A 26,713-nucleotide genomic window follows, 5' to 3' on the forward strand; every position below is an offset into this window, starting at 1 on the left:
GGAGGGGCTTGGGGATTTTTTTTTTTTTTTTTTTTTGGCAGTACGCGGGCCTCTCACCGCTGTGGTCTCTCCCGTTGCCGAGCACAGGCTCCGGAAGCGCAGGCTCAGCGGCCATGGCTCACGGGCTCAGCCGCTCTGCGGCATGTGAGATCCTCCCAGACCGGGGCACGAACCCGCGTCTCCTGCATCGGCAGGCGGACTCCCAACCACTGCGCCACTAGGGAAGCCCGGAGATTTTTTTAAGGCATACTTTTTGTACTGCCAGATATTTTTTAAACCATTCGTGTGTACTACTCATTTGATATATTTTTTAAGTGCTTAAAATGCCTCTTCTGAATAAGCCTCCTGTATTTACCCAAAAGAATTTCCCTCCTTATTGTCAGGCCTAGATGCATAACAGCCATAATATCTCTCTTCTCCCCCAAACTGTGGCCTCAGCCCTGTCCCCCTGCCTGTAAGTTACACTGCCCCTGACTTACATTCATGATACTCTCGTGTCCACGCGTTACATGTGCTTTGCAGCCCGTTTATGTTTCTGAATACTGTGTTTCTGCTGTCATGCGCCCCTGCACATGGTCCATGGGGTCAGTATGACTTCTGTGGCCTGAAGTGAGTACTCCCAGGGAGCCAGGCAGTGCTTCCTACACAGCAGGAGCTTAATTACTGCTTTGCTCATTGGCTGGTCATTGCATGGATAATCATCTTTGTAAGGCTTTATCACAGAAGCTCAACAAAGACATGTAAGATGATAATGATTACACTCCAGAATAGAGCATCCCAAAAGGTCTTGGGCCCATAGGATCTCTTCTGCTCCTTAAACAAATCTGGCCAGTTCAAGAGCTATGCAACTCAGGACATGTGAAAGGCCAGCAGCAGGCAACGGTCCACATCTCTGGTATTCATCGGACCTGCTGTGACCCCTATCATTTCCCACTCCCTCTTCTCACCAAACTCCTTGACTGAGCAGCTCAGCTCCTAATAGGTGCCTCGGCTCCTCCCCCCGCCCTTCCTTTTGCATATATTTTCCAAGTTTTACCCTTGACACTTTCTCTAGGATGTGGTCTGTCCACACTTGCCTCCAGGAAGAAGCTAGCCTGGCCAACCACACACCTGCAGGGGAGAGGGATCAAGTGGGGCATGAACAAGTGGCTTATCCCCCAAGACTAAGTGGTCCTGGGATCTGGGGACCCTAGAATCTGTGATTCCAGTGTGAACACAGGCGGGGAGACACTGACAGCTTACCAGGAGGCCTGACTCCTCTCCAGCAGGAGTTGAACAGACGTGTTTATTGATGGCCCACGTGTGCCCTTTGGCTGCGATAGAGAAGAAAAGTACAGAATAGGGAGGAGACCCAGACATTTAATTCAGGAAAGAAATTTAGACTGCCTCTAAGTAACAACACAGTTCTATATTAAATTCATACCTTATATACAGAGTGGGGCAATTGAAGAACAGGCTCCATGCAATGTCACCTGTTGGGGGTCCCTGAGTAGGCCCTCTTCCAGTTTACTCTTTCCTGGGCTCGGCCAGAGTCTCAGCCTGCTCTCCACAGCCTTGTGGAAGGGTCTGGCCTGAAGACTCAGGGGGGCCCAGCAAGGTGTCTGGTTCCCGATTGCTCAGCTGTCTGAGCCCTCCCTCCAGCATGTGCCATGGGAAACATCAGGACTCAGAACTTAAATACAATATTGCTTGTAACTGTGAAGAGACCAGAATAGATGTCTAATAATGTGTTTTTGTAAGTCAAATCTCGTTCTGTAGACAAAGCTGGTCCCACTGCCAGGTTATCAGGATGGCATGGGCTCTGGGTGACTTTTCCACTCAGAGATGGGCTTGCTTTGCACCATCTACCCTCGCGCCTGCCTACACCCTTTTGTGACCAAAGCCCAGGCATGGCCCCCTTGGAGAACCTACCAGCTGGCTTACAGCTAGTTATTCCACCCTCACAGAGGGGGCTGTTTCTTTTCCTCTGTATCCCCATTATCTTTCCTTCCTCTTTGGAAGATGGACCTGGGCAAGGGAAGGGTCTAAAAACGTGGTCATCCCTGACTAGGGAGGAAGGAAGACAAGTCATAGATTAGAAAACCAGAGGAAAGGAATCTTAATGCTAATAATAACACCACCGTACATTTACATCGCACTTGAAAGATTACCAGTACTTGGATTGCTGAGTCCGTTTTTGGAAACTACCCAATATCTCTACTCATTCTTGTCCGGTCTGTGAGTTGAGCCTTGCTCCTATAATGGCTGTTAGCAATCATTTTTTCAAAAGAAAATATAGACCATGCACAAACTCTCATATCCTCTCCAGACTAGGAACTGCTCTGCAGAGAGTCATGTGGTGTCATCCATTGTAACAGAAGCTGGACTGTAAGGAAGGTGAGAACAGCTGCGGCAACTAGGAATATACACAGAAGTTCTCCAGCTCCCTGCGGCTCAGTCGAGCCGGGTTCTCAGCTTTGGATGCTTTCTTTCCCACCTGCAGAAGAAAAGGAGAACTTCAGACCCTCCCACTAAGAGATCCTTATAACAACCCTATGGGCTATGAATTATTATCCTGATTCATAATTCGTAAGAAAAGGAAGCTCAGGTGGGTAAGGCAAATAATTCAGGGTCAACTACTAGTAAGAAGTAAAGGAGGGCTTGAATCCAGTTCTTCTGGCTCCATTTCTAGTGCTCTTTAACCACACCACCCCTCTTCGTGACCCACCTAGAATGCTTTGGCCCACATGGTGTCCTTTACAACCCTGGCCTGTCCAGCTGGCTTTACTGTAGGGCCGCAGCTCAAGTGCCAGAAATTCCAGCAGGCACCCATCTACCCTCTCCCTTGTGACCAGGGGTAACATCTTTATCAGGCCACAGGTGGAAGCTCAGGTGTTAAATGAGGCTGATGGGTGGGGTGCTCTCCATGCTTTAAATTCTCTGGGTGTAAATGGGAAGTATAATTATGCTATCTCATAGTATTCTGTGAGGATTAAATTAGATAGTTCACATGAAGACACTGGCAGGCATATATATATATGCAATAAACCTCCAATAAACATTGAGCCCCTACTTTCCATTCCCTAAATGGCCTGATGGGAATCATTTCGGCCACCGGGCTCGTTGGTCTCTTTCGTGCAGTGTCCATCCCAGCAGCAGCTGAAGATCACCTATATCCTGGAACGATTCTCAATTACTTACTAATGGGAAAATCATTTAAATTCATTTATCCTCCCTTCTCGGCTCCCCGTTCCCCAACACACACATACCCGTAGAAAGGAGAGATGTCCAGTGTGTGGCACACAGCTGGGAAACTAGCCTGGGGTTAGCCCTAATTTAAAACTCTATCTCCCCAACAGGGGTCAAACTCCAAAATATGATATGATCTTGGGTTAGACCATCACTCTCCTTGAGCCTCAGTTTCTTCATCTCTAAAATGAAGATTTGGATTAGAAGATCCCTAAAATCCCTACAACCCTGAGACTCTATGTATGACTTTTCACACGTGTATGAGTTCAGGGCTATGCTATGAGCACTAAACCCATTCAGAGGAGCTCCTTACCTCTTCAGAGATAGTTTTATTGAAGGAAGTGTTGCGGTTCGTCTTCTTGGATCCAGACTGGAAATTCAGAGGGTAAAGAGTGCTTAATTTCAAGTTAAGAAATGTTCCACTCCTAACTGATGTGAGAGTCTCCCAAAGGAGACTCAGGGCCCAGAAAGTCCCTAAAGTGTCCCCAGCCAGAAGTGAGTAGAATTTCCTACCCCGGGAGTAAACAATGGTGTTTACGGTTTCCAAAGAAGGCACAGTACATACTTGCCTATGATATGACATTTCTGAACCAAAAGAGTTTAGTATTCCACACCCACAGACCCCTAAAATCCACACATACACACATTCCCAGCACACACACACACCCCCTTCAGACAAACCTATTACAAATACTGCCTCAAACCGTGTATCTTTTCAACACATAGCATACATACACACCTTAGTGTAAACAATTCTGGCACATACATAAGTACCAATCCTAGCACATACCCTGAACATGGTGAAACACTGGAGACAGTGTAGGAACTCTTCAGTAGTCTACAGAGCCTTCACAACCTAATACAAAAGCATGTGATCATGGTGCCCGTGACCATCTATACGTCCATAAACTCTAGTGTATACTTTAAATATAAATACCTCTCATGGTAGAATCCAAGTTGATTTGATGACTTATTAGAAGGAAGGTGAGTGAAAAGTCTAAAAATCTTCCCAAACCTCTCCCCCATTTGACACAAACACAGGATCCTGACACACATGAACTCAACACTTCCACAGTTCGGCAGATTCCAAACTTCCCATACTACCGTGGTAAGGTTTTGGCTTCATACTGTGACTCCAGCCTTGGAATTAACATTCTTCCCACCCCCCCACCCCCCAAGGTGGAAATATGACCATGGGCACTAGGATGTCCCACTTTGTGGTCCCAGGCACATGTAACAGCTGTGAGCTCAGCTTGGAGAAGGATTCAAGGAGACCGTGATGGGTTGCCTCGTTCTGGAGACCACCACCAGCAGGTGACTGGCCAGGACCTTTGTCTGATTCTCTGAAAGTCAACACTGTTTCTCTCTACGTCCAGTCTACTCCTCCAGTTCCAGGTTATATGCCCCTGCCTTGGAAATGACTCCATTATCTCCCACCATAGCCTCAGTTGGTCTAATGAGGACTCTGTGGTCCTTCTGCACAAAGCACCTCCTTTCTGTCTTTGACGGTCCTCCGCCTCCCACAGAAACTCCTATAGAATCCACTCTTCTCCTAATCTCAGAGCTGTTCTTTTTCTCCAGACAGAACCAGAAAGGCATTTCTAGTTGACCCATTAACATTTAAACACAGTCATTTAACACAAGCTACTCAGATACACACAGTGGAAGACAACTCACTCAGAAGTACACACACACACACCCTCTGCAAACACATGCCTGCATATGCACAGGCAAAATACGTATCTGCATAAAGAGCACCTGCGGAGGAGACTTACCTTCCAGGAAGACTGTACTAATGAATACAATGTATTTGCGTTATCTTGTGATGTGGAAGCAGAAGACTACAGAAAAGAGAAATAAAACCATTTCAGAAGCAGAGATCCAACACAGCCCTGGGGAGGCAGGCATCTATCTCTTCCATTCCTCCCCTTCAACCTTGCCCAGACAGCAGGTTTAAGTGTTAGTGAAAAGAATCCTGGACTAGTTGGGAGGTCAGACAACCTGAAAGGTAGTCCTGCTCTGTTATTAAAGATAGCTGTGGGCTTCCCTGGTGGCGCAGTGGTTGAGAGTCTACCTGTCAATGCAGGGGACACGGGTTCGTGCCCCGGTCCGGAAAGATTCCACGTGCCGCGGAGTGGCTGGGCCCGTGAGCCATGGCCGCTGAGCCTGCGCGTCCGGAGCCTGTGCTCCGCAATAGGACAGGCCACAAGTGTGAGAGCACCGCGTACCGCAAAAAAAAACAAAAACAAAACAAAAAAAGTAGCAGCTGTTTTTTGGGTTTTTTTTTTTTTTTTTGCAGTACGCGGGCCTCTCACTGTTGTGGCCTCTCCTGTTGTGGAGCACAGCCTCCGGACGCTCAGGCTCAGCGGCCATGACTCACAGGCCCAGCCGCTCCGTGGCATGTGGGATCTTCCCGGACCGGGGCACGAACCCGTGTCCCCTGCATCGGCAGGCGGACTCTCAACCACTGCGCCACCAGGGAAGCCCTAGCTGCTACTTTTTGAGTGCTTATTCTGTATATGCATTCTCCCTTAACCCTTATAACACTCCTACAAAATAGGAATAATCATAATTTGCCCCATTCTACAGATGAGACTCCAAAAGGGTAAATAGCCCAAGTCAGAGAGTATGCTCACAGTAGAAGCAGGATCTAAACCTCAGACTCTCCAAGGTTCTTTCCTCAACACCTCAGTGCCTCCCTTTGACATCATGCCTTCCCTCTCTGGACCTGAGCCAGGTGTCCTCAAAGGCAGGTAAGCATCCTCTTTTTAAGATGCTCCAGAGGAGAAATCTCATTCTCACCATCATCTCAGTCTAAGAGGATTTCTTCCTTGCATTTATTTAAATTCCTCTTGTTGGAATTCAATGTGACTAAAGCCAGAAAACTGCCAGATATCAATGGTCCTTACATCTCTCTTTGACTTTGACCCATTATCAGTGAATCACGTTATCTTAAGGGGAGTAGAAGTAGGCAACACCCAGCTTGGGAATTCCAGAGTGCCTCTGAGGGGTCGGGTACCTTCCTTCTTCCTTTCCTCCCTCTTTTCCATTTCTCTCCTCTCTTCCTCTCCCCTCCATTGCCTTCCCGTCACCTCTTCCCTCTTTTCTTGATCTCCCTCTGAAGCTTATCACCATTCCCCAAGAGTTTTCTTTGCCCTGCAGCCTAGCCACCAAGCTGAAGAGGTTGCTGCTTCAAGTCTTAATTCTTTAAAAAATAAATAGGTAAAATAATGTCATTTGTATCAGAAATTATCATTACTGGCCACCAGGGGGCAGTGTTTCCTTTGCGAGAGATGCCTCAGCAGTCTGGATTATCAATACAGTCATTTTAGCAGTCAATATTACAGTACAGGCTCCTTCTCCAGTTTACGGGTGAATTTCCACAATCCCAGAATATTAGAGATGAACTAGGTAGAGGTGGAGTGAAGACTCGGAAACAATTTGGCTCAACTTTGCCGCAACACAGCTATGTGGCCTTGAGCACGTTAGTTAACCTCTGAGTTTGTTTCCTCATCCACGAAATGGGTTTTTTTTTTAATTTATTTATTTTTGGCTTTGTTGGGTCTTCGTTGCTGCGCACGGCCTTTCTCTGGCTGTGGAGAGCGGGAGCTACTCTTCGTTGTGGTGCACGGACTTCTCATTGCAGTGGCTTCTCTTGTTGTGGAGCATGGGTTCTAGGCACACTGGCTTCAGTAGTTGTGGCATGCAGGCTCAGTAGTTGTGGCTCATGGGCCATAGAGCGCAGGCTCAGTATTTGTGGCGCACGGGCTTAGTTGCTCCGCGGCATGTGGGATCTTCCTGGACCAGGGTTCGAATCCGTGTCCCCTGCATTGGCAGGCGGACTCGTAACCACTACGGCACCAGGGAAGTCCCCGAAATGGGGTTTTTTTTATTAGACCTACTTCATGAGGTTGTTTTGTGACATTCAATAAGAAAATAGACATGTTAAGTGCTTAATAAATGCTATTGTTAAGTCATAATTAGATAAAAGAGAACAACACAGATGCATTCTCTCCTGAAAACAGGTATAATCAAGGGCAGGAATAAAAAGTGCAAGGCCCCCAAGTATTGGAAGCAACAGGGAGGGAAAACAGAAGTTGAGTCCCCTGACAAGTTTCCTCCTCCCACTGACTTTATCTGGACCACGCTTGCTACCAGGCATGGAAGAGAAAAGAATGTCTGCATCAGACTTTCCAGCTCTATTCAGCTGTCAAGACATTCCAGAATCACACTCATCTTTACAAACAACTTAATGCAGCTGAGGCCAAGCTGTCTCCGGGACTCCAGGAGCACCAAGGTCTTACTCTGCCATTCAAGGGTGTGAGTGTCTAGGAGGCATTAGGAAACCCCATGGACAGGTACAGAATGGATTCGAGAAACCGGAGTGTTACCTGGGACTGGATCATGGAGTAGATGCTTCTCCCTTCTCCAGGGGAATTCTGCTCCTGCACAAGAGATAGTAAAAGGACATATGGTAACGTGAGCAGACAGCTGTGTCTGTCTGAATTTGGATGGAGTGGGGGAGAAACAGCGTAAGAAGAGGCGCTCCCAGGAACCTGGGAGGGAGGTGTCCTTTGAGCATCTCAGGGTAGGGAGAGACAGTAGGAGCGACTCACCGTGCAGCAGTTAGTGTCAGAAGTGAGGAACGCCCCAAAGGGTCTCCTGTCACTTGCTTTACTTGAGTAACTTAGAAACTTGCCTTTGCTGACTTTCTGACTAAATTTGCCACATAACTACTGATAATGGGCAGAGCTTTGGGTGGGGCTCTAATCTGAGTCGTACCTATAAGGACACAAATTCAGGCACTCTAAATGTTCTAAAGCCCCCTCTCTAGATCCAGCTTTGGTGGCCAGCTTGCCTTTGGCCTCAAGCCAGCCTCTGAGCCGTGCTGGTGGTGCTGGGTGGAGCCCTGGAGCGAGGCCAAAGGCAGGGAGCACATGCCCTTCCTGCTTCCCTCTTCAGTCCTGTCCCACGGGAGACTGGGGCTGGAGGCATTTCATGCTGCTCGACCCGAACACAGACTGCCAGGCGGGGCTCTGGGGGAGAGCCCATGGAGACCATTAGAGTCCATTAGACAAGGAAGAAGCTGAACTCCCCAGAAGCAGGAAGACGCTAAGAGGAGCAGAGAAACATGAGCCGTCCGTGGAGGCTGGAGTCACTGGCATCTGGCAAGAAACAGGAGTTTGTGCTTTTCTCTTCTGCCCAGACCTGAGTGAAGTGTCTCCAGAAAGGTCAGAGCTGGGGCCCAAAGTGAGAGCACGTGAAGCTTGAGATTTAGGCCTTCAAGCAGAACCTTGGGGACAGTAGGGACAGGCCATAGAGAGATGTGGCCACGGAGGGAGGAAGCCCTGAATCAGATGCTGAGTAACAGACCTGAATCCCCAAGAGGTCTCTCTTACTCTGAGTAGTTATTTTCCTTTGTCTTCTCCTCCGTTTTACTTAATCTGAAGTCACCTTCATTTTGTTGGGGAAGCAAGGTTATTTTTACTGAGCATTTGGGCATCTGTGGCTGTAGGAAGATGCACTTGCTCTCAGGAATTTGTACCAGCATCCAGTAATGATGGGAGAAACAAAGTCTCCTTTTGTTTTTCATGCCCCAAAATATTCCATGGGTGTGGCAAGGAAACAGGCCAGGGGAGCCACACTGATTCCTAATTCCCACTGAGCCCAGACCTTTGGGAAGCTGCTTCTCTGTTCTATGAGGTCTCACAGGGCCTCACACCTGTGACAAGCAAGAGTCCCACTGCTGTGACTTCCTGCCTCGCCCCCGCAGGTGACGCACCAGGAATAGGGGTGGGAAGAGGGCCCTTCCTCCCCACGCCCATCACCCTTCCCACCTGGCTTCTCAGCTGGGCACTGCCTTTCCCCGAGGCCTGTCACACATCCTGCCCTGCTCAGGGGCAGAACAACATGAGGGCCCCTGCAGCCCCCTGCAGTTTCCTCCTCTTCGACACCCCTGGATGACAGGCAGAGTTGGCCACTACCTGCAGAGACTGACTGGCCAGAGAGGTTCGCAGAGGAACTAACCTTTGTGCTAACCTGGTTACTCTCTCTAGCACCTCAGCCAGACTCGGGCCTCTTCCTCCCAAAGCATTGTGAGCACAGACCACTGAGGCATCTGTGAAACTGCTGTGCTTTGGCTGCTCAGGCTGGCCTCCTTCTCGGCCTGGGCAACGATCAAGGGACCCGCAAAAGTAAACTCGGACTTGCAGGGACACGGGAATTTGTGGTCAGACACAAAATACAAGAAGGTTGGACTCTTCATGGGGCTGAGCCTGGCTGGTAAGACAGGACAGAAATGAGGACACCAGGGGGCCATCCCTCCCCAACAGGTGCGATGCTGCACCAAGATGCCCCTTCTGCCTCCTTCATTTTTTCTGCACCCAGGCCCCCTTGATTTCCTCTTTTCCTCCACGGCCAGAGCTAGGAGGCTGTCAGAGAAAAGACAGATGGGGAGGACTGAGGACAATTGTCTGGTCCTCTTTGACCCCCTGCTCTGGATGGTCATTCTCCCAAGAGCATCTCCCAGACTAGTTGAGAGAAACCGCAGCCCCTAGGGTGCCATACTTGATTTCTCCTGGTTTGCACGTTGTTGACATCTTCATAGATCGTCAGAAATTCCTCTGGTCTGGTCTCTGTGAGAGGAAAGCAAAGAAGCAAAGAAAAGAGCTGCAGAGACCTCCAGAGGGCGTCCTGTCCAGGCTTCTGCTTCTGGAAATCCTCCCTCCATCCCAGATGACCAAGACCTTGAGAAAAGTTCTAGAAAGGAGGCAGATCAGTGCTCTTCCTAGGATACCCGAAAGGCACAGTGGCAGCAACCTGCCCCGACATACCTATTCCGTCAGGCCAGGCAGAGTGCAGGTAAAGCTGCACATTGGGGATCAGACGGTAAACATCCAGCAGCCACCCCAGAAGGCGTGACCTGGGAGAGAGGGCCCAGCAGCCACTGCTTCCCCTCCCCCAAGCACACACACACATACCTCAATGCCCCCAAGAAAAAGCAGGTACTGTGCTCCCAGGTACATGCCACTGGGGATGACAAATCAGGCAACACGCCTCCTAGGAACCCCCCACTTACGTGACTGCTTCCTCTTCCACCTCCGCACATAGAAGCAGGTGAAGGCGCCCAGGAACAATGCCGTTAGGAGAACCATGGTGCTCACCAAAGTGGACAGAAAGATGAAATCTGAGGGATATGGAAGGCACCAGGCCTGAGTGCTAAGCCCTCTCTGTTCTCCCTTCCCACCTGTCTGCTGCAGGGACTGTCTCAAAACCCACACTCCTCTCTCAAATGGCTGGTCTCCTCGCACCCTGTGAATTCACCATCAAAGTCATCTCTCTTCTCAATTGGGTGACCTCCCCTGAGTGATGCTAAGAGTCTGGGTATTAGTGTCTCAGAGGCCAGGCTCGATTCTAATTCTATAACCTCTGTGCCCTTGGGCAACTTCCTTAATTAAACTCTCTGAGCCTCTGTTTTGTCACTTACAGAAAGGAGATAATGTTTTCTACACATGGGGGTTAATTACGCAGTCTAATATATGTAAAACATCTGGCACAGCAAATGTTAATCCATTCACTCTTTTGTTTTTAACTCAACAGACATTTGTTGCACACCTACTATGTGCCAGGCAAGTCTTCCATTTCACCTTCTGCTATTCTTGCTTTCACTGCTCTTCATTCAAACTTTAACATTTGAGTCACACGTGTAGCCTCTTATATAACCCAGCCAACATGAGGAGAAGGGAAATGAATTAAAGTTCCAGATGCCAGCTGGCTAGGCTCTTGACAAACACTATCTCATTTAACCTTAACAACAATCCTGTGAGGTACTTATTATTATCATCCCCAATTTTACCCAAAAGAAAAATTGAGTCTCAGAGAAGTAATGCATCAGCCTCAGTTCCCAGAGCTAGTGAATGATGGAGCCATGGCTGGCATGAACCAAACTCCAGTGTCCTTGTCACTCCACATTACTTCAGCTTGCTTGTTTCTTTTTTGCCCATGAATGCTTCGTGTGTTGCCCCATTTGATTATAAGTTCCTTAAGTATGGGAACTGGGGGTTGTTTTTTCCCCGTCATGCCCACGCTGATGGCACAGTAATTCTTTGTTTACCTAATCAATAGTGGTGTAAACTTAACTCGGGGTAACTTCAGGATGTGCATAAGCAAAAAAGACACAAGAACTCTTCTAGTTACCCCCAAGATCATCCTGATGGCCCTATGACTCAGAGTACTGTGTACAGCATAGTTACCTCTTGGGGAGCTCTATGGTTTGGGGGAGTTATCACTCAGGAGGAGAAAGTAGATCTCCATCAGTCTCTCAGAGAAAGGAAGTGATGATCAGAATCATGGCAGGGCTGCGACTCACCAAACAAGTAAGCATTCCCTACATGAAGGAGAAATGCACATCTCCCAGAAGGAGATTCTTTATTGGGATAAAATTCTTCCCAGACAAAGACAGCCCTGGCTTTATGGAAACTGTGTGCCGAGAGGCCAGGACCTCCCTGGGGAAGGACTGCAAAGCCCTGGGGGAGGCAGCCAAGGGATCTCAGAGCCAAGCCTCCTTTGCACATGAGCCTGGCTGTGGGGTCCCACACCTTCAGCCCCTGTTACAGCGCAAAGAGCTCCACTTACTCGAGTGGGCATTCAGACAGCCCTGTGTGAGTTGGAGGGTGTGGTTCGCCCAGCTGACAGGGTTGCTGACGTTGCAGGTATATGTGTGCAAACCACCGACATCAATCTGCTCCTCCAGTTTGGTGAGGTTCCTGGGTGTCTGAATCAGCTCAGTCCCTTTATACCAAGCATAGCTCACATCACCACCTCTGGAGACTGAGCAGGACAGAGTCACTTGGCACATCCCCCTGTCCAGGACCTTCCACCTCTCCACCAGCTGGGGCTTCTCAACACGATCTGGAAGCAGAGATGTTGATCAGAAAGGTGCTGGAAATACAAGCCCTGCAGGAGTCAGAGGTGCAGTATGAGCTGTCCCGAGGACTCACCAAATACAGAAACCTGGAACTTATGTCTCCAAACCTTCCCAGTGTCTTCAGTGACCTCCAGGAGGTAGAGGCCACTGTCCTGCTGCTGAACTGCGGTGATGAGAAGAGTTAAGTTTTCTCTTATAAAGCTCAGTCTATTGTTGAAATGATTTGAAGTCCAATTCAAACTCTTCCCTACATCGCTCTGGCTGGAAACATTCTTCCAAGAGTGTATGAGATAGCAGCTTGAATTTGAGTATGGCTTCATCTTCCATATAACAGAGTATGTCCTTATCTGTATGCTGTGGGGCCGTAACCAGACAGACTCTCCCGAGATTCCAACCACATGATCAGCAGAACCTAGGGATTATAGGAAAGAGAACCCAGGCTGGAGGTGGAAAGAAAAGTTTCAAGCCTGAGCATTGTGGGTTGTTGGATGTGACCTCCCTTAAACCAAGAGGATGGAAATGCCTATGAGGAGCCCAAAGTCTAAGAGAACCTGAAAGTGTATCTCCCTTATCTGCCTCCCCTCCCTCCACGCTCTGTGCCTGAAGGGCCCACAAGCCAGTAATACTAGCTAAAATCTCCTGAGTTCTTATTATGGGACAGATAGATTTTAAACACTTTACATATTTTTACTATTTCACTTTACAATGACCCTAAAAGAGTCTTATCCCCATTTTACAGGTTAGGAAACTGAGTTAGAAAGAACTTAAAAGTAATTGGCCCAAGTTACACAGTGAGAAAGATGAGCTTAAAATCCAGTCAACTTGGCTTTAGAGGACGAATTCTTAACCACAATGTTATAAATATCATATATGATGTCACTCCTTCCCTGCAGTGCTGAGGCAACCAACAGTGGCCATCAGTGACTGCTGGAAATTCTTAATGGCCAGACCTAATAAGACTAACCCTCCAAGTTGAACTAATGGCTCCCTCCTCCATCCTCCGTCCTTATAGAACTAGATTCATAATCCTTTCTTGTAGCACTTTGCACATAAGATTGTGGTCTTTATTCATTAGTGTTTGCCAATTTTTTAGTTACTAGAAAGTATCCACAGGATTGCTCCGTAGAAAACAAATAGAGAAAAATAAAACTACATTACCAAGGCATATCCTAGCACATCCCTCTCTAAGGACCATTATGGGGGCTAATGACCGTGAGAATGTGACGTAGAGCTGCTTGTCATTGCCTACCCTAGAGTACTCCAGTGCAATCAGTGAAAACAAGTAGAAATCCTTGTAGCCATTTTTGGCAAGGAAGGTATGCGGCATGGCCCAGTGGATGCTGGAAATAAAAAGGTCTGTCTGGGCAGGTTGAAAAGGGTCAGGGAGAATTTGGAGGAGAGAATAGAAGAAGGAGATAGTTATACAAACAGATCTGTTAAAATGGAGGACATTGAGAAGAGAGCGATGGAGAGAGATCTTTAGATGTCCACGTGCATTATAAATGCACTCACTCCTAACCATACCTTCAGGTCAGCATTTTCTCAAGAGACTAAGTAAATAATTAAAGGACTCGTAATTACAATCTGGTTAATATAATATGTTCCTCTGATTTGACACTCCTAAGAGTAAAACACATGAGGTTCCTACTCATAGTCCCATGATTTGGACTGGCTCTGCTTATTACCAAGCCAAAAGCAGAGACTGTGATATACATCTCTGTGACTTCGTCTCTTGAGGTCCTAGCACTGCCTAAAGATGTTGAGAACAAAGGTGAACAGAAAAATAATTACTAAACCTACAAAAAGGACATGAACTGTCATCACCAATTATGCAGTCTTTACTGAGTCCCCACTGTAATGAGGGCCCTGAAAAGGCAGGGCCTCTTCATGTGTAAGATATGGTTCCTGACTCCAGAGAATTTGTGATCTGGAAATAGAACATGCTTTCATGCCACAGCATACATTTAAGGTTGAGATACATAATCATCTAAAGAATTCTAATTCGGATTATGGAAGACCAGATTAAGACATGCTAACCAATGCTCCCACTGAGAATAACTAGAAAAAATGGGCAAAGTAAAAAAGTATGTTGTTAATGGCATCAGAGAGCTAATAAAGCAGTATAAAGTTATAGGGCCAAGATCTGGAAGAAGGAAACTCAGAGAGGTGAAACCAGAATTTTTGACTGCTGCCCCTTGGAGGCATCTTCTGAGTCCATAAAAAGCATCTGAAATGCTGAGAAGCTAAGCAGAGCTTACAATAAGCTCAAGGAACTAAGAGAACATGGAGTTCAGGAACCTCTTGAGAGGAAGTGGGTATACCTAAAATCCAGCAGATTTGGGGTTTGTACCATAAAGGTCTACACACTAAGAGTAAGGGTGAAGAAGAAATAGGCCAAGGACTTCCCTGGTGGCACAGTGATTAAGAATCTGCCTGCCAATGCAGGGGACACAGGTTCAAGCCCTCGTCCTGGAAGATCCCACATGCTGCAGAGCAACTAAGCCTGTGCACCACAACTACTGAGCCTGCGCTCTAGAGCCCACGTACCACAACTACTGAGTCTGTGTGCCACAACTACTAAAGCCTGCTCACCCTAGAGTCCATGCTCCACAACAAGAGAAGCCATCGCAATGAGAAGCCCGCACACCGCAACGAAGAGTAGCCCCCGCTCACCGCAACTAGAGAAAGCCCACGCACAGCAACAAAGACCCAACACAGCCAAAAATTAATGAATTAATTAATTTAAAAATAAAAAAAGAATCTGCCTGCCAATGCAGGGGACACCGGTTCGATCCCTGGTCCATGAAGATCCCACATGTCATGGAGCAACTAAGCCTATGTGCCATAACTACTGAGCCTGCACTCTAGAGCCCGCAGGCCACAACTAGTGAGCCTGTGTGCCACAACTACTGAAGCCTGCACACCTAGAGCCCATGCTCTACAATGAGAGCAGCCACCGCAATGAGAAGCCTATGCACCCCAATGAAGTGTAGCCCCCAGCTCTCCTTAATTAGAGGAAGCCCATGTACTACAACAAAGACCCAACGCAGCCAAAAAGTTAATAAAAAAGAAAAGAAAAGAAATAGGCCAGCTCTCACAGAGATTGAAGCCCAGTTTTGAAATAATTTCAACCCTGAATTGGATTAACATTATCTAATATCTCTAGTATTTCTAATCTGACTAGAGGCAAATATAAATTATTTCTGGAGGAAAATAACAAAAACCAGCACATTAAACTATTTCTAAAATTTTTCATACAACAGTGTCCAAAATGAAATAAAAAAATAAACAGGCATAAGAAGAGGAAACATGTCCAAAAACCAAAAGAAAAAATAGAAATAAATCCAAGGGACATCTAGATAATAGTGTTATCAGCCATAAACTTTAAAGTAATTTTGTTTAACATGTTCAAGGAAATAAAATATGTTTGAGAATTACAGCAGAGAACTAGTGTGATAGAAAGCAAAATGGCTATGCTCCCTGAAATGTGACTTTGCAGCTCCTTCCATCATCAAGAGATAGAGTTCACTTTCCCATCTCTTGTAACTGGGCTGGCTTTCTGAACAGAATGCAGTAAAAATGATGTTGTGCCAGTTCTAAGCCTAGATCTGAAGAGGCCTTGCACATGCCTCTTGGAATGTGCCTCTACATGTTCTCTTGGCATGTTGTCTAGCTGACATATAAACAAGACTCAGATAGCCTCCTGGAGGATGAGAAATCACATGCAGCAAGCTGAGGCCTTCTTAGATCAGCCGTCCCCAGTCAATCTGGCAGCTGACCCTATATGCAAAAATGGTGCAAGCTGAAATGAAAATAATGACCCAGCTAAGCCCCGCCCAAATTGCCAACTAGCAGAATCATTGACTAAATAAGTGGTTGTTGTTTTAAACTACTAAGTTTGGAGGTGCTTCATTATGCAGCAATAGTTACCTGAAAAAATGAATTTTTTGGGAACCAAATGAAAATTGTAGGAATAAAATATAAAATAACTGAAAAATAAACTCAACTGAGACCTTTTCTGACCACAACAATATGAAACTAGAAATCAACCACAGAAAGAAAAACGGGAAAAGAACAAACATATGAAGACTAAACAACATGCTCTTAAAAAACCACTGGATCGGGCTTCCCTGGTGGTGCAGTGGTTGAGAGTCCGCCTGCCGATGCAGGGAACATGGGTTCGTGCCCCGGTCCGGGAAGATCCCACATGCCGCAGAGCGGCTAGGCCCGTGAGCCATGGCTGCTGAGCCTGCGCGTCCGGAGCCTATGCTCCGCAACGGGAGAGGCCACAACAGTGAGAGGCCCGCGTATCGGGAAAAAAAAAAAAAAAAAACCACTGGATCAAAAGCGAAATCAAAGAAGAAATCAGAAAATACCTGTAGACAAACAAAAATGAAAGCACAACCTTACAAAATCTATGAGATGCAACAGAAGCAGTTCTAAGAGAGAAGTTCATAGCAATACAGGCCTGCATCAAAAAACAAGAAAAATCTTAAACAAACAACCTAAACTACCACCTAAAAGAATTATAGAAGAACAAACAAAACCCAAAGTCAATATAAGGAAGAAAATAATGAAAATCAGAGAGGAAATAAATAAAATAGAGATCAAAAAAAAACAATAGAAAAGATCAATAAGTCCAAGAGCTAATTTTTTGGAAAGGTAAACAAAATCAACAAACCTCTAGCCAAGGTCACCAAGAAGAAAAGAGAGAGGACCCAAATAAACAAAATAAGAAAAGAAAGAGGGAAATTTTAACCACAGATACCACAAAAATACAAAAAGATTATGAGAATACTAATAGTTATATGCAAACAAACTGGACAACCTGGAAGAAATGAACAAGTTTGTAGAAACATACAGCCTGCCAAAACTGAGTCAAGAAGAAACAGATCATTTAAATAGACTGATCACTAGAAGTGAAATAGAATCTGTAATTTAAAAATGAAACAAAACAAAACTCTCTGCAAACAAAAATCCAGTAGTGAACAGCTTCACTGAGGAATTCTACCAAATATACCAAGAAGAACTTATACCTATCCTTCTCAAACTATTCAAAAAAAATTTAAGAGGAGGGAATACTCCCAAATTCATGGCTTCTATGAAGCCATCATCATCCTGACACTGAAATCAGACAAAGACACCACAAAAAAAGAAAATTACAGGTGAATATCTTTAATGAACATAGATGCAAAAATCCTTAACAAAATATTGACAAACTGAGTCCAACATTACATAAAAGGGATCATACCCCATGGTCAAGCTGATTTCATTCCAGGGTCACAAGGATGGTTCAACATACATAAATCAATCAATGTGATACACCACATTCATAAAAGAAAGACAAACCACATGATTATCTCAACAGACACAGGAAAAGCATTTGACAAAATTCAGCATCCATTCATGATTTTTAAAAAAGCTCTTACGAAAGTGGGTATAGAGGGAACATATCTCAACATAATTAAAGCCATTTATGACAAAACCACAACCAATATAATACTCAATGGTGGAAAGCTAAAATCCTTCCTGTTAAAATCTGGAACAGGGCAAGGATGCCCACTCTCACCACTTCTATTCAACATAGCATTGGAAATCCTAGACACAGCAATCAGGCAAGAAAAAGAAATAAAAGTTATCCAAATTGGAAGGGACAAGGTAAAATTGTCATTATATGCAGATGACATAATACTATATAGAGAAAGCCCTAAAGACTCCATACAAAAACAACTAGAACTGATAGATGAATTCAGCAAGGTAGCAGGATACAGGATTAATATACAGAAATCAGTTACATTTCTTTACATTAATAATGAAATATCAAAAAAGGAATGTAACAAAACCATACCTTTTAAAATCACACCAAAAGAAAAATAAAATACTTAGGATTAAACCTGACCAAGGAGGTGAAAGACTTATATGCTGAGAACTATAATACATTAATAAAGGAAATTAAAGATGATTCAAAGAAATAGAAAGATACCCCATACTCTTGGATTGGAGGAATTAATATTGTTAAAATGGCAATACTACTCAAAACAACCTACAGATTTAATGCAATCTGTATCAAAATACCTATGATATTTTTCACAGGACTAGAACAAATAATCCTAAATTTTGTATGGAATCATAAAAGACCCAGAATTGCCAAAGCAATACAAAGGAAAAAGAACAAAGCAGGAAGCATAACCCTCCCACACTTCAGATAATACTACAAAGCTACAATAGTCAAAATAGTGTGATATTGGCACAAAAACAGACATACGGATCAATTGAACAGAATAGAGAGCCGAGAAATAAACCCACACACCTACAGTCAATCATCAACAAAGGAAGCAAGAATATAAAATGGGAAAAAGACAGTCTCTTCAGCAAGTGGTGCTGGGAAAGTTGGACAACTACATGTAAATCAATGAAGTTAGAGCACACCCTCACACCATGCACATTGAAGTAGTCTCTGCCCAGATGGTGAGTAGTGGGTTGGAGAAGGAAAGTCAGGCTCCGCCCTTTACTTGAGCCTCCTCTGCCACATGGATTGACTCTTCCTTTAACAAATGATTTCTCTGTAACAGGCAATGATGTTTGACAGCATTTTGACCACAGTAGAACTTCTTTCAAAATTGGAGTCAATCCTTTCAAGCCCTGCTGCTGCTTCATCAACTAAGTTTATGTAATATTCTGAATCCTTTGTTGTCATCTTAACAATTGATTAAATTCACCATCTTATATGGGTGCAGTTTGTGGCACCCCAAAACAATTGCAATAGTGACATCAAAGATCACTGATCACAGATCATCATAACAAATATAATAATAATGAAAAAGTTTGAAATATTGAGAGAATTACCAAAATGTGACAAAGAGACACAAAGTGAGCAAATGCTGTTGGAAAAGTGGAGCTAATAGACTTGTGTGACACAGGGTTGCCACAAACCTTCAATGTGTAAAAAACTCAGTATCTGCAAAGTGCAATAAAGTGAGGCTCAATAAAACGAGGTATACCTGTCTATAAAGAATTCCTAAAAATCAGTAAGAAATAAACTGACAACCCCCAAAAAAAAAAAAAAAAAAAAGGCAGAAGACTAGGACAGGCACTTGGCAAATAAATGATACCCAGTTAACCAACAAGCAGCAAAAAGGTTCCCAACATTGTTGGATATCAGAAAACAATGAGACCCTACTATATCCCCACCAAAATGGCTAACATTTAAAAGACTGAAAATTCCAAGTGTTGACAGGGATGAGGCACAACTGAGACTCTGATTCATTGCTAATGGGAGTGTAAATTGGTACAGCCACTTTGGAAAACTGACAATATCTTTTAAAACTAAAGTTACATATGCCCTATAACCCAGGAGAATTTGTACATACTCAAGAAAGTTACATATGACCTATAACCCAGGAGAATTTGTACATATTCAAGAAAATATATACAAGAACGTTCATATTGGCTTTATTCATAATAATTCAAAATGGGAAACAACCCAAATATCAGTCATCATTAGATGAATAAATAAATCATGTTAGATTCATATAATGGACTGTTATAATAGCAATGAAAAAGAATAAACTGGGACTTCCCTGATGGCGCAGTGGTTAAGAATCCGCCTGCCAATGCAGGGGACATGGGTTTGATCCGTGGTCTGGGAAGATCCCACATGCCGCAGAGTAACTAAGCCCCTGTGCCACAACTATGGAGTCTGCGCTCTAGAGCCCACATGCCACAACTACTGAAGCCCGCGCTCCTAGAGTCGGTGCTCCGCAACAAGAGAAGCCACCACAATGAGAAGCCCATGCACCGCAATGAAGAGCAGCCCCCGCTCACCCAACTAGAGAAAGCCTGCACGCAACAATGAAGATCCAATGCAGCCAAAAATAAATTAATTAATTTTTTTAAAAAAAAGAATAGACTACTTCTACAAGCAAAAATGTGGATGGATCTTTTTGACTTGGTTATTAATAAAGGAGCCAGACACCAAAAAGTATATAGTGAATGATTCTACTTATACGAAATTCAAAATTAAAAAAAAACAAATCCATGGTAAGAGGTTAGAATATTGGTTGACTCTGAAGAGATTATCAAGTAGGAGGGGACACAAAGAAGACTATTGGAGTGCTAGAAATGTTTTACATCTTGAGATGGGTGGTGGTTACATGTACATACATATGTAAAAGTTCATCAAGCTATTCACTTAAACTTTTTGTACATTACTGTAAGTTATATCTTGATAAAAATACAAAATGTAAAAAAGGAGTAATTACTACCTCTCAGAGAGCTGTTCTGATCATTAAACTTAGTAAAATGTACTTTGATAAGAGCAAAGTAAGATGTTGCCACTGTGGAAACATTACCACAGCAAGAGTGGAAAAACAGGAGATTTCTGCACTACCTTTTGGTGAAATATTAGAAAATTCTTCCTGATACTTACTCAAATGACAACCAGAAATCAGTGTATCAGAAATTCTCACAGGTAAAATAGACTAGAGAATAGGTTGGGCAAATTTACAGATTAACAAAGATGTTCTAAACCTAGGTTCCAGGTACATCTATAAGAATCAGTGAGCCCCTTTGAGGCAATGAGAAGACTATTCACTCCTATATTCAACAATTATTTATTGAATACTCTCTGTGTGTCAGGTATTGCTCTAGGGAGGATATCTTAAACTCAACACTTGACATTTGGAGCCTGTTAATTCCCTGTTGCAGAGGAAGCGGGAGCCGTCCTGTGCATTGTAAAGATGTGTAACATCATCCCTGGTCTCTACCCGCTAGATGCCAGCACCCCTGCCCCATTCATGACAAACAAAAAAGTTTTTAGACATTTCCAAATGTCCCCTGGGGGGCAAAATTGTCCCCAAATGAGAACCACTGCTCAAGGGCATTGGACTAGAGGGGTGAGCAAGAGATACAAGGTCCCTGCTCCCATGAAGCTTAGACTCCAGTTGGGGTACGCACCATAAATAAGTGAAAAATGAGACAAGATCCTTTCAGAGAAGCATAAGTGCCATGAAGGTAGTTTTAAAAGGTGATATAACAGAGTGACTGGTAGATTCATGGCCAGAGAAGACCTCTCTGAGGAGGTGACATCTGAGCTAAGAAATGGTAGAAATGAAGGATCCAGCCAAGCGAAGAGCTACAGAAAAAAACATTCTGCGTAGGGGGAACTGCAACTTCACAGCTCCTCTGGGGACAGGGAATCAAGCAGAAGGTGCAGCCCTTAGGCAGAATATTAGAGATAGAAGAACTAAGCAAGATGGTCTTAGTGGTTGGCAGCATTTGCAAAGAAATACATACATATGATAAGTCTTAATTTCCTAGAAACAGGACATCACCTTCACAGACTATAGAAATGGGAGATGATAAAACAACCAAATTACATTCAAGAGATTAACCTAGGCAAGTAGAGTTGGGGACAGTTGCAAATAGAATGGTACACAGAAATATAGAAATGCCCCCCATACATAACAAGCAAGTGCTAAAGGAAGATATGGAACTCCCAAGACTGGTTAACTGGCAATAGCAGTGTCAGTCATATGAAGGGTCAAGGGTAAGGCTCAGTAGAGAGGGAGCCACACCAATGGATACATATTTCATTGGCCAGGCACTGGGCTAAGTAATGGGTATCTAAAACTCCACCCCATCTAAGGCAGAAAAAGGGCCGAGACTACAGATGGATCTTGAGTATCCCAGAGGAGCCAACTCCAAGACCAACATGAAATGCCAAGTTTAAGGGCTCCAGGTTGGGTGCCAGAAATGCTTGCCACAAAACCAAAATCTATAGTGCTGGGCAGGATTTTAAATAAGAAATGAAAGCCAAATCATAAGAAGAGAACAGGACCAAAACAGAAGCATATAAGTGTAATATGGGAGCAGTGAACAGCGAAGGTTACTGGTGCATGAACGAGTGCATCTTGCCCAAAGGCAGGGAAGAAGTTCAGCCAATACACCAAATAAAGCTTTCCAGGTTGCTCAGAGTTGGCATCTCTCATGATTGCTGTTGCCCATATCATATCTGTAAGTAGATATTTGTAATATCACTCCTATTTTGGAGAAGGGGACAATTAAGGGCACTGGGCAAAGACGTAAAGGAAAAGTTACAATCTCTGTTTTACTGTGCTTACAGTCTAGAGGAAGATAAACCTAAAACAGCCAACTAAGACTTGATGTGAAATGTGCTATGGGGGTATGCCCAAGGTGTGACACAAGCATAAGGAAAGCATGCTCTACTCTTCCCTGGGGCATTAGGAGTGACTTCCCAGAGGAGGTGAGCTAGGCGCTGCCTGAGGCACCCAGGCCTACCAGGCGGACTGAGAAAGGAGTATGGAAGAGGGCATCACAGACAGAACAGCAGCATTGTTACAGACACCCATACTTCTGGCTTATGGGTCTGCTAAGGATGGTAATAAAGCTCTCTCCAGCAGGTCTGGAGAGTGGGGTGATAGAACATGAGTTTAGTTTTTAGGGGCTTGTGATGGTTTTATTTTATTTTTACCTTTTGTAAAATTGAGAGGTAGCACAAATATTAAAGGGTGCCTAAAATATAAATGCATAGTATAATGAATAATTATAAAGTAAACTCCTGAATAACCACTATCAGATCAAAACATAGAGCCTTCATTCTGGTTCTCCTTCATTGTGACAAAACTGAATATAGGACTTCCCTGGTGGCACAGTGGTTAAGAATCCGCCTGCCAATGCAGGGGACACGGATTCGAGCCCTGGCCCGGAAGATCCCACATGCCATGGAGCAACTAAGTCCGTGCGCCACAACTACTGAGCCTGCGCTCTAGAGCCTGCGCACCACAACTACTGAGCCTGCGTGCCGCAACTACTGAAGCCCACGCACTAGAGCCCATGCTCGCAACAAGAGAAGCCACCGCAATGAGAAGCCCACGCACCGCAATGAAGAGTAGCCACCACTCACCGCAACTAGAGAAAGCCCGCGAGCAGCAATGAAGACCCAACACATGCCATTAATTAATTAATTAATTAATTAATTAATTTTTAAAAACTGAATATAGAGTGTACAGGGAATGATTAAGTTATGAACTAAAACTATTAAATTATTAAGGAATCAAATATGTGATCTACACTCCTGATGCTATACTGCCATTGTCGTCATTTTTTAATGATACTATTCTATTATATTTTCACATAAACTGTATTAGTTTATACGCTTAAGAAGGGTTTGTCTCCAACTAAAAAGGATCTAGGAAAGAAGCTACCGCAGGAAGAACACCAGCTGTTATTTTGGTTTGCTGGTTTGGTTTTGTGAGATAATGGAAATATATACGTTATTCTCTCCCCCCAGTTCCTGGCACAGAGTTCCTGAAATCCTTATAATTTCTCAGTGATAAAAGCATCTCTTGCTTTAGTATTTAGTCTTTGACCCCATCCCTGACATGGGGCTCCTAAAACCTTTGTAAATTCCTAAGTAATGAGAGCACCAGGAGCATCTTTTATTCTATTAAGATGACTCTGGATGAACTCCTGGGTGGGAGGGGCTGATCACAAAAAAGGCCAAGCCATGATTAAAAGCTTGGAATTTTCAACCCCATTCCCCACCCTTCGGAGGAGGGATAGAGGCTGGAAATGGAGTTAATAGTTAATAACTGATCACCTCTACATGAGGAAGCCCCTATAAAATCCCAATAGCACGAGTTTAGGGAAGCTACCAGTTTGATGAACCCCAACTCCAAGGGAACAGAAGCTCTCTTTCAGACCTTGCCCTATTTATCTCTTCATCTGGCTGTTCATCTGTATCCCTTATCATATCCTTTAATAAACTGGTAAATGTAAGTAAGTGTTTCCCACTGTTCTGTGAGCCACTCCAACAAATTAATTGTATCAGAAGAGGGGATCACTGGAACCTCTGATCTACAACCTGGGCTTGAGACTGGTGTCTGAAATGGCAGAGGGAGGTAATCTTGTGGGAACGAGCCCTTAACCTGTGAAATCTAACAGTCTCCGGGCAGATGGTGTCAGAATTGAGTCAAATTGTAAGACACCCAGGTGGGGCCACAGAGAGTTGCTTGGTGTGGGGAAAGAACCACACACACATTTGGAGACCAGAGGTATCAGAAGCGAAGTGTTCTGTATGAGTAGTAAAAGAGACACATGGGAAAGAAAGACACAGTAGGGAAAAACTGGATGGTATTCCAACATAGATTTTTAAATGGGAGGATAATGAACTAAGAGTGGAAAGCCAACAGAAAAGGAGCAGTTGAAGAAAGAACAGAGATATCGTGAACTGGGCAGGTCCTGGATGACCTACCAGATGAAGCCGTGATGTCCAGAGCACACGGGGAAGGACAGACCAAGGAAAGGAGGAGAGCTCCCTAACGCAGAGCAGAGGTGAATGTGGTCATTTATGGGCACAGATGAGGTCAGTTGATGTTGAGGGATTGTTGGTGAGGTTGGCAGAATCCCTAACTGGGGCCTCCATTTACTTGGAGAAGGAGAGTGTAGGCTGATAAAAGCTATGATGATGGAACAGGATCCTGAAGATATGATGAAGGTTTGGAATCACCCCTTTGGAGAAAGGGGAAAGCGTGGATCAGAAACAAGGATTCCCAGGACAGTGAAGGTTGGAGTGGGAGGATACAGCAGAAAGATGAGTGGGCAAGGTACTGTGTACTGGGTATTGTGACTGAGGCAGAAAGACCTCTGTCCCTGTCCCAGAGGGGCACATATGCCAAATGGAGAGACAAGAAATGGCAGTATGAAAAGATAACTTCGGGCTTCCCTGGTGGCACAGTGGTTGAGAGTCCGCCTGCTGATGCAGGGGACACGGGTTCGTGCCCCAGTCCGGGAAGATCCCACATGCCGCAGAGTGGCTGGACCCGTGAGCCATGGCCGCTGAGCCTGCACGTCCGGAGCCTGTGCTCCGCAACGGGAGAGGCCACAACAGTGAGAGGCCCGCGTACCAAAAAAAAAAAAAAAAAAAAAAAAAAAAGATAACTTCAACACAAATTCTCACATGCTTAGTGAGAGGTGGAGGAGGCCCCAACAAGTGGTGGATTGTTCAGAGCAGAGAGGCCACAGCAGATTCCGGTGGTCAGAGCAGGCCCCAGGGCTGCTGCTACCTCTGTTGTTACCACTCAGCAGCTTTGGGGCCTCTCTTCCGGTGGTTAGGAAAGAATGGGGTGAAACAACTCTGCAGAGGGAGGGCAGAGGTCAAGTGATTAACTCCACCACCTCCTCAGGAAGAAGAGGGAAGCCAGCACAGAGGACGGTCAAGCAGACGATCTGACCCAGCAGTGAGTCCCGCTCAGCCCCAGAGCTGGGTGCAGGAGCTGCAGCCTCCAAAGTCTCACGGTGTCCACCGTCAGCTCGGCTTCCTCTGACCTTGACCTACTGGTCGGAGGAAGGGTGAGATGGGAAGAAGGTTGAGGCCTGAGAGCCTGGGAGAGGGGACAGGGGAGAGAAAAGAAAACTTTCAGAAAAGTATAACTTCCCCTAGCCAACAAAGGATGTTGAGGTTTTCTCAGCTCGGGGTTATGTCACCAGGCTTGGAGTGAAGGCAACAGAAGGGGTTCCTGATGGGGTCTGGGTGGATAAAGCTCAGTGAGATCCCAGAAGTGCTGGGGCAGGGCCGGCCCTAGTCAAGGCAAAATTATAAAGTAGATAAAATCCCCTCCAGGTCCACAACCCAATTCATCACCTCTCTTCTTCTTCACCTAGCCCCACCCTGGGGGGCTTCTTCCTGACTATACTGACTCCATCTCTCAGACGATGCAACCCCTTACCTCTGTCAACTTACCTAGGCTATGTCCGACTCTTTGTATCAGTTAACTGAATCATCCCATTTGTAATACTGTCTTTCTCCAAGATGACAAGACCATCTGCTTCTCACGTCTCCTCGTTCAAACCTGTTTTCCCTACTTCTGTTTAGGCTGTTCCCTCTGCTTAGCTTGTCCTTCTATCTTACCCCTATCTCCTGAACTCTTATTTATCCTTCAAGGCCACTTCCCCAGTGTCCCTACCTAGAAGGACTCTCCATCTTCTTTGCACCCTTTGTGCTCTAAATGTATCTTGCCTGTCGGAGACACTTAGCTTTAGCATTTGCTGTCTTCCCTTAGAGTGCATATTGTAACAGGTCTGTTTTCCTCTAACTATCTGAAAGATTCTTAAGGATGGAACCAATGTGTGTTTCATCTTTGTTTCCTCCACAAAATCTTGCATGGTTCTTGGAACATAGTAAGGGTTTAATGAAGTGTTCAGTTGATTAATTAATTAAATTCAGCTCCCAGAAATGACTCTCATGTAGGAATTTCGTGCAGTATACCAGGGAAGCCAGAACAGACATGGTTCTCTTGGCTTTGACTTTCACCTTTCAGGCTCCACACCCCTGCACTTTCATTTCCCATTTGCACGTCCTCAGAACACAAAGCTGATGGCCCTGAAACTTGGAACTCTCACGCACTGCTTGCTTCAACCACTTTGGAAAACAGTTTGGCAGCAACGACTAGAGGTATATCTACATACCCAGTGATTCTACCCCCAGAGATACACCCAACAGACATGCATGCACTAAAAGGCTCAGAGAGGACTCCCCTG

At 45.0% G+C, this 26,713-nt stretch overlaps 1 protein-coding gene across 1 annotated transcript in view; it reads right to left on the bottom strand.

The window, feature by feature from the left end:
* Nucleotides 1-896: 896 nt before the first annotated feature.
* Nucleotides 897-26,713, bottom strand: part of CD244 (CD244 molecule) — a 30,652-nt gene continuing 4,835 nt past the window's right edge. Inside the window, exons 2-9 of the mRNA XM_032633893.1 lie at nt 12,228-12,566; nt 11,863-12,138; nt 10,307-10,414; nt 9,796-9,863; nt 7,620-7,673; nt 5,004-5,069; nt 3,542-3,598; nt 897-2,476 (exon numbers count right to left, since the gene is read on the bottom strand). Of these exons, the coding sequence (XP_032489784.1) occupies nt 2,396-2,476; nt 3,542-3,598; nt 5,004-5,069; nt 7,620-7,673; nt 9,796-9,863; nt 10,307-10,414; nt 11,863-12,138; nt 12,228-12,566 (1,049 nt within the window). The 3' untranslated portion in view covers nt 897-2,395. The remainder of the gene's footprint in view (nt 2,477-3,541; nt 3,599-5,003; nt 5,070-7,619; nt 7,674-9,795; nt 9,864-10,306; nt 10,415-11,862; nt 12,139-12,227; nt 12,567-26,713) is intronic.

This window comes from Phocoena sinus, chromosome 1, assembly GCF_008692025.1.
Source record: "Phocoena sinus isolate mPhoSin1 chromosome 1, mPhoSin1.pri, whole genome shotgun sequence".
In the NCBI taxonomy this organism is placed as follows: Eukaryota; Metazoa; Chordata; class Mammalia; order Artiodactyla; family Phocoenidae; genus Phocoena; species Phocoena sinus.